Raw genomic sequence first — 14,074 nt, forward strand, 5'->3', positions numbered from 1 at the left:
ATCACCCAAATCCCTTAAATTTGAAGGAATGTAAATCTGAATCACTTGAATATAGAATGAATCAGACCTGAACCATCTGAATAAGAAATGAATAATTTCTCCTCAGCAACATTTCATGGTTCAATTAGTTTAAGCAGGTTCTGTAAACAGTCACAAAACCAAATTTCATTTGATTTATTTAGTTAACATTAAATTCATGATAATACTGAATTAACAATTTGCCGCCATAATACTCGATTTGCAGCTGCAGCTCTCCAACGTCGGTCACGTCCAACGCTCGCCAGGTCACGCACCACCTGGTCCGCCCATCGTGCTCTCTGCGCTCTATGCCTTCTTGAACCAACCGGATGGTTAGCAAACACCAACTTTGCAGGGTTGTTGTCCGGCATTCTTGCAACATATCCGGTTCACCGTATCCTTCCAGCTTTAGCTGCTTTCAGGATGTTGGGTTCACCGTAGAGTACAGCGAGCTCGTAGCTCATTGTTCGCCGCCACATACCGTTTTCGTGCACGAAGCCGAAGATCGTCCTTAGCACGCGTCGCTCGAAAACTTCGAGTTCTTGCAGGTCCTCCTCGAGCATCGTCCTTGTCTCGTGTCGGTAAAGGATCACCGGTCTTATTAGCGTCTTGTACATGGTACATTTGGTGCGGGGGTGAATCTTTTTTGACCGCAGTTTCTTCTGGAGCCCATAGTAGGTACGACTTCCACTGATGCGCCTTCGTATTTCACGGCTCACGTTATTGTCAGCCGTTAGCAAGGAACCGAGGTAGACGAATTCTTCTACCACCTCGAAAGTATCCCCGTCTATCGTAACATTGCTACCAAGGCTTGTCCTGTCTCGCTCAGTCCCATCTTCCAGCATGTACTTTGTCTTAGCCGCATTTACCACCAGTCCGACCTTTGCTGCTTCACGTTTCAGGCGGGTGTGCAGTTCTGCCACCGTTCCAAATGTTCTAGCAGTAATATCCATGTCATCCGCAAAACAGACAAATTGGTCAGATTTCGTGAAGATCTTACCCCTGCTGTTGAGCCGGGCTCGTCGCATAACATCTTCCACGGCGATGTTGTAAGGCAAGAAAGTCCATCACCTTGTCGCAGTCCCCGTCGAGATTCGAATGAACTACATAGTTTACCCGAAATCCATACGTTGTTCTGCACACCGTCCATCGTTGCTCTTATCAGTCTGGTAAGCTTCCCGGGAAAGCTGTACTCGTCCATGATTTTCCATAGCTCTGTGCGGTCGGTACTGTCGTATGTCGCCTTGCAGTTGATGAACAGGTGGTGCGAACATGGTATTCACGGCATTTCTGAAGGATTTGCTGTACGGTGAATATCAGGTCCGTTACCGACCGGCCGTCGATGCAACTAGCTTGGTAACTTCCCACGAACTCATTTACTTTAGGTGAAAGACTATGTAAGTTGATCTGGTATAGCACTTTGTGGGCAGCATTCAAAATAGTGATCGCCCTGAAGTTCTCACATTCCAAATGGTCGCGTTTATTGTGAATGGGGCAGATTACCTCTTCCTTTCACTCCTCCGGTTCGGTTTCTAGATCCTGACTATCAGCCGGTGCAGACAGGTGGCTAACTTTTCTGGGCCCATCTTGATGAGTTCAGCTGCGATACCATCCTTACCAGCTGCTTTGTTAGTTTTGAGCTGATTTTTTAGCTGATGAATGCCATCCTCAACTTCCCTCAACGTGGGTGTTGGTTCATTTCTGTCCTCCGCTGCACTGGCGTCGTCGTTTCCTCCGTTGCCGTGGTTTTCTCCACGGCATTCAGGTGCTGCTTCCACCTTTCGATCACCTCACGTTTGTCCGTCAGGAGGCTCCCGTCCTTATCCCTGCAGATTCCGGCTTGCGGCACGTAGCATTTGCGGGATGCCTAGAGCTTCTGGTAGAACTTACGTGTTTCTTGTGAACAGCACAGCAGTTCCAATTCCTTCCACTCTGCTTCTTCCAGGCGGCGCTTCCGCTTCTGTCTGTATCGCTCCACATTCTGTCGGGTTCCATACTTTTATACTGCAGCATTACCGCCCGCGTTGCGCCCTTCTCCTCCAGAACCGCTCTACACTCCTCGTCGAACCAATCGTTTCATCGACTCCGTTCTACGTACCCGACGGTGCTCTCAGCTGCGTTGTTGATGGCTGCTTTAACTGTACTCCAGCAGTCCTTTAAAGGGGCCACATCGAGTACACCCTCGTCCGGCAACGTTGCCTCGAGATTCTGCGCGTATGCTGTGGTGATATCCGGTTGCTTCAGTCGCTCTAGATCGTACCGGGGCGGCCACCGGTACTGTACATTGTTAACAACGGAGAGTTTTGGGTGCAGTTTAACCATCACTAGGTAATGATAAGAGTCAATATTAGCGCTACGATAGGTCCTGACGTCGATAATGTCGGAGAAGTGCCGTCCATCAATCAGAACGTGGTCGATTTGCGATTCCGTTTGCTGTGGTGATCTCCAGGTGTAACGATAAGGGAGGCTGTGCTGGAAGAAGGTGCCACGACTGGTCAGCTGATGATTTCTGAACTTTCCAATCGTCGGTCTGAAAAACTCCTACTGAGCGTTTCGGTCTCCTATAATAATTTTAAAATCGTGGCTTGGACAACGGTCGCACTCGCGTTCGAGCTGCACGTAGAATGCGTCATGGTCATCATCAGTGCTTCAGGAATGTGGTCTGTGAACTTAGATCATGCTGAAGAATCGGTCCTTGATCCTCAACCTGCACATTCTTTTGTCGATCGGCCACCAACCGATCACGCGCCATTTAATTACGAAACGCGACGTGAGAGACAAGACACGACACTTATGGTTCTTACAATCGTCAAAATAATTAAAAAAATGCCTCAATGCGGACCGATTTCGGGCTCGATACGGCCCATCTACGGAACAATGTCCGACTGATTGCGATGTTGTTCGTACCTAGGATAGGATGCGTCACGTAGTAAACCGATTTGAGACCATTTTGCTGTCAAACGGAGACCAGTCGCTGATTGCTCGAAATTTATATCCGGTTGCAGCGATCAGATCGCTTTGTTGTTGGTTTGGGCGTGTTGCTAGTTTGTAGGTTTAGCATGTGACAACAATATCCAAAACAATATAGATATTTTTCTATTCAAGTTTAATCGACTCAAAAATATCAGTATTCAAATGTAAATCAGCCTAAAGTAACTCCCATGTCTAAACATTGATAGAAATCATTGATTTGATACAAAATCAATTATTGAATTTTTGATATATTTCACTATAAATGAAAGAACTTTTAATTTGAAAGCAATTTTGCTATTTCATTTGCAAATAGTGATTACCGGTGCGAAACATGCATCCGAATTATAATCGTTAAATATAAATTGTATGTAAGATTTCGATTAAAGTAAAGTGGCAGCACTGGATTTCCATACTCGACGAGATCGAATGAAAAAATAACAAGGCAGGCGAATTTCTGTTGTCACATCCTATCCTAGGTTCGTACTAATCTGGGTCCGAGGAGAGAGAGAATGTTACTGCAGCTGGTTCGTGTCGATGAGATCGAATAAACTCGTCATGATGGGAGGATCTTCTTCATTCATCAGCGGTTCTTGGGCATTGCTGATGAACACTGACTCCCATGTGTTTAAGTTGGAAGTAAATTGATATGACCGGTCTTTTGTGGATAAAATAATTCGTGACCACAAACGTAAAACACATCGCCACAGTATAACTACACTACAACTGGACACAAGAGAGGTCAAAAGAGTCAGCCTACTATTCTACCCCAAAATAACAAACGCCATAAAAACTACACTGTTAAAAAATGTTACATCATATAAGCTGTAACAAAAGGACCTCGTTATATCGCACAGATTTTCTATCAGTTTATAACTTTACAGTTTGCTCTCAGTATGAAGCTTGCATTCAATATTCCACACAAGAAGTTCTTTTATGTAAATTCCAGTGAAATGACATAGACAATAATTGTATGCTAAATTTGTTTACGTCGGGTGTAATCTTCAGAAATATTTGCTGTGTACACTCCACCGACAAGGGTTACACGTTGTTCCCAAAAGTGAGAACTCTCTGCGTGACCTGCTTTGCAACCCTAAAAACAAGGTTCCACCTGACGAGCAGTGTGGCATATACCAGATTCCTTGCAAGGACTGCCCGGCGGTTTACATCGGCCAAACTCGTCGGAAGGTCAAAGTCTGCATTAGAGAACAAAAGAATGCTTACTTACCTTACCGATCAAGCTAAGGCCGGGGTGGCCTCTGCTGTACATATTAGCCGTTTCCGTTCCATTCGGTTCATGGCTGTTTGTCTCCAGTTCCGCACTCTGCTTAGGGTCCGCAGATCGTTCTCCACTTGGTCGACCCACCTAGCTCGCTGCGCTCCACGTCTTCTTGTACCGGTCGGATGACTCTCGAGAACCATTTTAGTCGGGTTGCTATCCGACATCCTGATGACGTGACCCGCCCACCGTAGCATGCATCCCGATTTTCGCGGTATGGACGATGGTTGGTTCTCTTAGCAGCTGGTGCAGCTTGTGTTTCATTCGCCTTCTCCAAGTTCCGTCTTCCATCTGCAATCCGCCGTAGATGGTACGCAACACCTTCCGTTCGAAAACTCCAAGGGCGCGTTGGTCCTCTGCACGTAGGGTCCATGTTTCGTGCCCATAGAGGACGACTGGTCTAATCAGCGTTTTGTAGATAGTTAACTTCGTGTGACGGTGAACTTTGTACGATCGTAGAATTCTGCGGAGTCCAAAGTAAGCTCGATTTCCTGCCACAGTGCGCATCTGAATTTTTCTGCTGGTGTCGTTGTCGGCGATCACCAGTGAGCCCAAGTACACGAATTCTTCAACCGCCTCGATTTCATCACCGTCGATATGAATTCGGGGTGGCGGGCGTGGTGATTCCTCCCTGGAGCCCTTTGCCATCATGTACTTTGTCTTCGACACATTATTGGCTAAGCGATTCGCCTGGCTTCACTCTTTAGTCGGATGTATGTTTCCGCCATCGTCTCAAATTTACGAGCAATAATATCAATATCATCGGCGAAACCAAGCAGCTGAACGGACTTCGTGAAAATCGTCCCACTCGTGTTTATCTCCGCTCTCCGAATTACACCCTCTAAAGCAATGTTGAACAGCAAGCACGAAAGACCATCACCTTGCCGTAACCCTCTGCGAGATTCGAAGGGACTCGAGAGTGTCCCTGATACTCGAACTACGCACATCACTCGATCCATCGTCGCCTTGATCAATCGTATCAGTTTATCTGGGAACCCGTATTCGTGCATAATCTGCCATAGCTGTTCCCGATCGATTGTATCATACGCCGATTTGAAATCGATGAACAAGTGATGTGTGGACACGTTGTATTCGCGGCATTTCTGCAACACCTGGCGCATGGCGAACATATGGTCCGTTGTAGCGCGTTTTGTAGGTAGTTCCCGCAATCCAACTTGTCGCCCTTTTTGTAGATGGGACACACGATACCTTCCATCCATTCTTCCGATAATACTTCCTCCTCCCAAATCTTGGTAATGACCCAGTGTAGTGCTCTCATCAGTGCTTCTCCACCGTATTTTAGAAGCTCGCTTGGTAGTTGATCTGCTCCAGCGACAAAAGAATGCCGTGGTGTAGAATAGGAGCAACGAATCGAGCGTGGCGGCTCATACGGTGGAAACCAACCATGAAATAGATTGGGATAGTGCGAAGCTCATTAAAAGTGTGAGAAAAGCTTCCCACTTTAACACATGGGAGTCAATGTTCATCAGCAATGCCCAAGAACCGCAGATGAATGAAGACGATCCTCCCACCATGTCGAGTCTTTCCCATCTCATCGACACAGTAACATTCTCTCTCTCCTCGAACTCGGATTAGTACGAACAACATCGCAATCAGTCGGACATTGTCCCGTAGATGAGCCGCATCGAGCCCCAAACCGGTCAGCATCAAGGTATTTTTTTAATTATTTTGAAGATTTTAAGAACCATAAGTGTCGTGCAGGGATGGGAACACTCACTTTCAACGAGTAACACTCACTTGCTATTTTCTCAGTTCAGAAGCGTGCAATCAAGAAACGATGTATGGACGACTTTTGCATTGCGGTTTTGTCTAAAACTTTGCCAAATAGAGTAGGGGTCGCACACGCATACCAAAGTCGTGACAGAGTTGTAAAAGCAACTCTCCACGAGGTGAGTGTAATTTACATTCACCTCGTGGAGAGTTGCCTTTGCAGCTCCCTCATGACTTCGGTATGCGTGTGCGACTCCTACTCTATTCGGCAAAGTTTTAGACAAAACCGCAATGCAAAAGTCGTCCATACATCATTTCTTGATTGCACGCTTCTGAACTGAGAAAATAGCAAGTGAGTGTAACTCTTTGAAAGTGAGTGTTCCCATCCTTGGTGTCGTGTCTTGTCTCGCGTCGCGTTTCGTGAAGGCCGTGGTTGTTCTTACGCTAGCACTAAATACACTGCTGTTCCCAGCTCGCGTGTGTTAACGCAGCTCTGGTACATGGTATGATTACCTAGATCTAGGCGTTCACACCATGGATCCTGTCCAGCACACCTCTTCCAGCGCTACGATGCTGAACCCATGGTCCTTCCGTAGATCGGCGAGTATGCAGGTGTCCCTGATGAAGTTGAGAGATCTTCAGTTCCAATGCGTTTTTAACGGCTAGCTCGTAGGGCCGGACTCCAATCTTCTACTTTCCGGAACACTTTTGAAGATAATTGAGCCTAGAGTCCTGGCACCGATTTTCAAAATTAACGTTCGCGTTCATCTGCCTGGCAAACGATTCGACAACTTTTTACGGGTAGAATAATTTTGGCTTATTGTTGCTATTGCTATAACAATCCTAATATTTTAATTTTCTCGTATCTTTCTGACGTTTTATTTGTAAGGCGAAGCATTTTTACGCGAAATATCATATAAAAACATATCTTTTTCTTCTTGCAAAATTATTTGCTGTTTTGTAAGTTATGTCACATAAGCACTGTCACTTATTCATTTGGTGTCTGGTTGTTTATCGTGACGCAACACGGACTGGACTGGACACACACAATTTAATAGTTTTCTTTGATACATCGAGGTTTTAAAATTAGTCTAGTAACGCTAATCTTCGTTTGTTAGAATCCCACTGGAAACATGTTAATTCTACTACTTCACTGCATTTTTTTTTAAGAAAAAAAAACTTTTTTTTCTACCAGGTTTTATGTAATGTATGCAATGCATTAAGGAGAAACTAGAGAGGATACAAATATGGCTGCCACAAATGGCCGACTTGATCCCCTACTCACGTTTTCAAGAGCACCAATCTTAAAAATTCGTAAACAAATGCTTCCGATTTGGAAAAACTGCTTCTATTTGCAAGTGAGCAAAGCCAGGATAAACAAGTGCGGCTTGGTTCGATGCTTCGTTCGTCAGATTTGTGCTTTTAAAGTTTGTATGCAAAATTGCAAAGGGATTTATTGATGTTTCACCTTAAAGAAACATAAAAATTTCTATCAACCCACCACGTGGACATCGAATTTTTGTGTTCTGCCAGTAGTGGGGTCACCGCAGAGGTCAACCCGCAATATATTCATGACATTGCTGACAGTTATGAAATATATACATCATGCACCAACAATGTGAACGAGAGAATGCACGGGATTAAAAAGGGGGCGCACGACGGAATCCAATTACCTTGACCGGCACGGGGTATGGCTTTTCCACCGGGACGGCGTACGGCTGCGGGATGGGGATGCCAATCTTCTTGGTGACCACCGTGTGGCTGTGGGTGTGCGCGTGAGCTCCCAGGATCGGTCCAAGGGGGCCCGACGGTGGCACGGCAGCGCCTACTACGACACCATCGTGGAAATGAGGCAGAGGCAGTGGCGCCGCCACCGCTGGAGCTGGGAAGGCATGGGCGTGAGCGTGGGCGTGGGCATGGGCAAAAGCGTGACCATAAACGGGGGCCGCCGGTGCGTAGGCTCCCAGACCGAAGATGCCACGCTTCTCCTTCCGACTGGGATCCGGTTTGGATGCGGGCGTCTCGATGGGTGATGTCGTTATCGCTAAGGAGGTCCCAACCGTCAGCAGCGGGAGGAGCAGCACCTGCATGGGAAGACCGGGAAAAAGGAAAATTTAGAATAATTACGTTCACGTTGTCTGGTTCAGCTTAACCAGATGAATTTTCCCGAAGAGGCGATAATTTAATTTTATTCATAGTCGCCGACCGTCGTCATTCAGGTGCGAGTATCGACCATGTTCCTCAGCTTTATCCAGGAAGTAGGCAATCAGCGACACGCGGTTTGGGGGCTATTGTTCCGTGGAACGCTTTGTTTTGAGCCTTATTGTTTTACACGACCCGGTGGGTTTTTCACCGGATGTCATTTCCCGCGTTGATGGAAAGCTTCCGAGTTACGGCACCAAAATGTGCTGCTGCTGCTGACAACTGGCTGACGAGATTTTGATTTAGGATACCGTTTGCTCTTATGTACCTACCGAGCCGTGATAACACAGCTCACGTGTTGGATGAATCCAAGTGCAACGTGAAGCGGGTTGATGAGATCTCCGACAAGGAGAAGTGAGGAGATAGGCGCTGGGAGTTGCGTACGCAGCTCAAGCGTGGGTGCTCCAGTCCACTTCCCGGCAAGCCAGCCGGTGGAGGTTATGGACGGAGCGTGGTTGTTGAGGGCCGTCAACCGAGGATCCAAAGGACGGTCCGCAATAGAGGTGGCTGAGCAGCAGCTTGGCAAAATCATCGACTTTGCGTCCACTAAGTCGAACATTAGCAAGGACCTGAAAACGGCCTTGCTTCGACTTAGGGCGTCGATCGACGATGCCAAGCAGGAGCACGCGGCACTCGCGTTGCTGACTGCTGCAGCAGCGGAGCCTGCAAATGAGAAAGTGCCGAAGTTTACCCAAACGGAGGCCTTCTCCTTCGCAGGAAGTCCGAATAAGGCGGAAGCGACTGCTCGCGACAAACGGGGCAAGCAATCGCAGAAGCGGGCGAGGCAACCGTCAGGCGAGGAGCTGTCTGGCGGTGCCCGCAAGGCCAGGCGAATCATTACCCCGAAAGTCGGTAATAATGCCGGAAGGTCGGACCCCAGCCAGGGTTCCCGGAAAGCTGGGAAGGGTGGGCCTGAAAAGGCTGGCCCGTCCCGGAACGATGGGAACAAGGGGTTGCGACCGCTAGTGGGCCCTCAACAGCCACAGAGTAGGGCGATCCAAGGGGAGGACCCCCCTTGGACGAAGGTAGAGCGGAAGAGGAAGAAGAAGGCGAATCCGCAGGTAGTAGCGCAGGACGCCAAGCCAAGGCGTAGGAGGGCAGGTGCCAAGCGCGAGAAAGGCGACGCTATCGTCATCAAGACGGAACAGTCCAAGTACTCGGACGTCTTGAAGATGATGCGAAGCGAAGCCAAGCTTGAGGGTCTTGGAGCCGACGTACGCAGTATTAGACGTACTCGTACGGGCGAGATGATCCTGGAGCTGAAGCGCCAGAAGGAGCACAAGGGCGCCGCCTATAAGAGGCTGGCAGAAGAGGTCCTTGGTGAGGGTGTGCAGGTGAGGGCTCTGACACATGAGGCGACTCTGAAGGTCAAGGACATCGATGAGATCACCGAAGTGGAAGAGCTCGTCACGGCACTGCGGCAACAGTGCGATGTGCAGGTGGCCGCCGCAGCCGTTAAGCTACGGAAAGGGCCAGCAGGGACACAGATAGCTTTGGTTCAGCTACCTGTGGCGGACGTCAAAAAGTCCGTTAAAGTAGGGAGCATAAAGGTGGGTTGGTGTGTATGTCACCTGACATTCCACGAGCCACCAGAGGTTTGCTTCAGGTGTCTGGAACCAGGACACAAGTCGTGGGACTGCAAAGGCCCCGACAGGCGCAAACTGTGCAGGCGATGCGGCGCTGAAGGTCATAAGGCCCAAAGCTGCACGAGTCCGCCCATCTGCATGATCTGTACCGGGAAATCCTCGAACAACAGACATCCGATGGGTGGCCCAAGGTGCCCGGCCTTCAAGAAAGCCGCAGTGAACAACAAATCACAGTGCAGGTAACGCAGCTGAACCTGAACCACTGTGATGCGGCTCAGCAACTGCTTTGTCAGGCAGTTTCTGAGTGGGAGACGGATATCGCCATCATATCGGACCCATACCGAGTACCCGCCGGCAACGGCAACTGGGTCGCGGATGGGACCAGAAAAATGGCGGCGATATGGACGACGGGTAAATACCCCGTTCAGGAGTTGGTGTCTACTACCTATGAGGGCTTCGTGGTCGCCAAAGTAAACGGGGTCTTCTTCTGTAGCTGTTATGCGCCTCCGCGGTGGCCGATCGAGCAGTTCACGCAAATGCTGGACCGCTTAACGACCGTGCTAACAGGGCGAAGGCCGGTGGTAATAGCGGGCGACTTTAATGCCTGGGCCGTGGAATGGGGAAGCCGTTTCACGAACCAGCGGGGTCAGATCCTGCTAGAAACACTGGCCATCTTAGATGTCGACTTGGCTAATGTCGGTACCAAGAGTACCTTTAGTCGAAACGGAGCGGAGTCAATTATTGACGTGACCTTTTGTAGTCCTGGCCTAACAAGTAGTTCGAACTGGAGAGTAGATGATGGCTACACTCACAGCGACCACCTGGCGGTTCGCTACAGTATCGACTACAATAACAGCAGACAGCGGATAGAAGAAGAGGCGGCTAGGCCAAGGCCAAGCCCTCGCAGGTGGAAGACATCATACTTCGACGAAGGGGTATTTAGGGAGGCGCTCCGCCGTGGGCGAAACTTAATCGGTTTAGACGGCGACGAGCTGGTAGCGGTGCTCTCACGTGCGTGTGATGCGACCATGCCTAGGCGAGTCCACCCTAAAAATGGGAGGCCACCGGCTTACTGGTGGACCGACGCGATTGCGGACCTGCGCCGCGCCTGCCTACGGGCTAGGCGGCGGATGCAGCGAGCACGATCAGAGGAAGAGCGAAACGAACGGCGGGTGGTGTTCGCCGCTGCAAAAGCCGCGCTTAAGACCGAGATAAGAGCAAGCAAAAAGGCCTGCTTTGAGGGTCTCTGTCAGAGTGCCAATACGAACCCGTGGGGTGACGCCTACAGGATCGTTATGGCCAAGACGAGAGGTGTGATGGCTCCTACAGAGCAATCTCCAGAGATGTTGGAGGGGATCATTGGAGGACTTTTTCCGCGTCATGATCCTAGTCCTTGGCCTCCTTTCGTAGGACAGCCGGGGACTGGGGCTGGCGATGAGGAGAGGGTCACCGATGTGGAACTTGCGGGGATAGCTAAGTCCCTTAGCGTAGGTAAGGCCCCAGGTCCGGACGGAGTTCCGAACCTGGCCTTAAAAGTAGCTATTGCAGAGGCTCCCGAGATGTTCAGGTCTGCTATGCAGAAATGCCTGGACGAGGGAGTTTTCCCAGAAGCTTGGAAGAGGCAGAGCCTGGTACTATTGCCAAAGGCGGGGAAACCACCCGGAGACCCGTCGGCATATAGACCAATATGCTTGATTGACACGGCGGGGAAGGTGCTCGAAAAGATCATCCTCAATAGAATGTTGCGGTTCACCGAGGGCGAAAGTGGTCTTTCGAGTAACCAGTACGGCTTCCGGAAGGGGAGGTCCACCGTAGACGCTATCTTGTCGGTTACAAAAACCGCCGAGAAAGCACTCGAGCCTAAGAGCAGGGGAATTCGCTTTTGCGCGGTAGTGACTCTGGATGTAAGGAATGCGTTTAATAGCGCCAGCTGGTCTGCTATTGCCGATGCGCTCTTGCGTCTGGGGATACCGGAGTACCTGTACAAGATTCTCGGAAGTTACTTTCAGAATCGTGTACTAGTCTACGACACGGAGGTGGGTCGGAAGTGCTTTCACATAATCTCAGGAGTCCCGCAAGGTTCCATCCTGGGTCCGGTGTTATGGAATGTCATGTACGACGAGGTGTTGAGGTTAGAGTATCCAGTGGGAGTGGTGATTGTCGGATTTGCCGACGACATTACGCTCGAAGTCTACGGTGAAACGATAGAGGAGGTAAAGTTGACTACCAACCACTCGATCAAGGTTGTGGAGGCGTGGATGCGGTCCAGGAAACTGGAGCTGGCTCACCACAAGACAGAGGTGACGGTTGTTAACAACCTGAAGTCGGAGCAGCAGACGGAGATCAGTGTAGGAGACTGTACTATCCTGTCAAAGCGCTCCGTCAAACACTTGGGCGTGATGATCGACGATAAGCTTACCTTCGGTAGCCACGTCGATTATGCCTGTAAAAGAGCCTCCACAGCTATTGTGGCACTGTCCCGGATGATGTCCAATAGCTCTGCGGTGTACGCCAGTAAGCGCAAGCTTCTGGCTAGTGTTGCTACATCCATACTTAGGTATGGCGGCCCGGCGTGGGGCACCGCGCTAAGTACTAAATGCTACCGACGGAAGCTGGAAAGTACTTACAGGCTTATGTGCCTGAGGGTTGCGAGCGCGTACCGTACCGTGTCACATGACGCTCTCTGCGTCATTACTGGTATGGTGCCTATCAGCATTCTTATCAGTGAGGACATGGAGTGCTTCGAAATGCGCGGCACAAGAGGCATACGCAGGACTGTCAGGATGGCCTCTATGGTCAAATGGCAGCGCGCGTGGGACAGTTCCACCAAAGGAAGGTGGACCTATAGGTTGATACCGAGGGTAGATAGTTGGATTAATAGGCGCCATGGGGAAGTCACATTCCACCTGACACAGGTCCTTACAGGTCATGGTTGCTTCCGACAGTATCTACACCGTTTCGGGCATGCGGATTCTCCCGAATGCCCAGTGTGCAATGGTTTAGAGGAAACGGCGGAACACGTTTTGTTCGTGTGCCCGCGTTTTCGCACAATGCGTGACCGCATGCTTGCCACATGCGGGGAGGACACAACTCCGGACAACTTGGTCCAGAGGATGTGTAGGGATGAGTTTGGCTGGAACGCCGTTTCAACGGCTATTACCCACATCGTCTGGGAGCTACAGAGGAGGTGGCGCGTGGACTCGGAGAATGGCTAGTCCAGATGCAGTACAAGAGGTGGTCCAGGGGTTCGGAGTCGGCTTCGTAGGCCATACCGGTGCCCTGCGGTCGAGATCGACCAACAACGATTAAGTGGCCGCGGAGAGGAAGTCCCGGTAGTGGTGCTGTCGTGGCGTCGGTCTACTGGGTTGGATCCGAGTCCGCGGTTGGAAAGGGGTCCCCGGCAAGGGTCGGGGTAGGTGAGATCCTGCTGTCTGCAACCTACGGGTGCATCTGATAGGGCCTGAAGGGTAGTGATACCCTTCCTTACGGGCAGGTCAGATCGGGTTGCACGTGGGCATCAGTTCTTGATGTCCGCTCAGCAGTAGGGCGCGGGCGGGGTTGACCCTGCCCGCCTTCCGAGGACAAAGGGAGTGGCGAGGACCACTCGGGAAACTGGCTAAGCGCCAGCATGCTACCGTGATGGACTCTCCAAAGCGAGTCATCGATGTTCGTTGCTGCAGGCTACGCAGCTAACCTTGTGGGTGCGATGTGCACTAGCCCCTCTCTGAAGCAATACCTTCTTGGTGGTTCCGGAGAGACGTAGGGTTTGGCGACCATAGGAATGGTTTAGTGGGTACGAGGAGAGAGTAGTCCTGGATTTTACTTTTGTTGTAGAAGACGGCCTGATTGGGTAATTTTGAAATACAGTCCACATTTCTTTCAGTGTAACTTTTTCCTCTGTTTGCATTACCTGAAAAACGAACAAACTTTGTACCCTGAGTTAGTTGAGTAATAAACGTTGTACCGATTGAACGCGTTCGTGTTTTCGTCTCGCTTAACCGAAGAAATCGCTGTCCCAGACCACGAAACCATTTTCCCCGGAACATTTATTGGTCCTATCGGAACCGGATGTGGACAGCTCGCGATTTCGCGGTGATTTAAAACGGATTCGTTACCGATCGGGAGTGGAATTTAGTGAATTTGCACCGGGTGTTGCCGCGTGCAAAATGGCGTAGCAAATGATTGCTGTATGCCACAGCGGCGTACGTGCAAAGACATGTTCACAAATGGTCGAGCCCAAGGCCGAGCCTTTGTGAATATTTTCGGCCAAGAAAAAGTGATTCGATCC

At 50.0% G+C, this 14,074-nt stretch overlaps 1 protein-coding gene across 1 annotated transcript in view; it reads right to left on the reverse strand.

The window, feature by feature from the left end:
- The window catches only part of LOC109418389 (BCL-6 corepressor-like protein 1), a 56,147-nt gene that overhangs the window by 1,288 nt on the left and 40,785 nt on the right, over positions 1-14,074 (reverse strand). Inside the window, exon 2 of the mRNA XM_019692568.3 lies at positions 7,672-8,082. Within this exon, the coding sequence (XP_019548113.3) occupies positions 7,672-8,082 (411 nt within the window). The remainder of the gene's footprint in view (positions 1-7,671; positions 8,083-14,074) is intronic.

Source organism: Aedes albopictus, chromosome 3 (genome assembly GCF_035046485.1).
Source record: "Aedes albopictus strain Foshan chromosome 3, AalbF5, whole genome shotgun sequence".
NCBI lineage: Eukaryota > Metazoa > Arthropoda > Insecta > Diptera > Culicidae > Aedes > Aedes albopictus.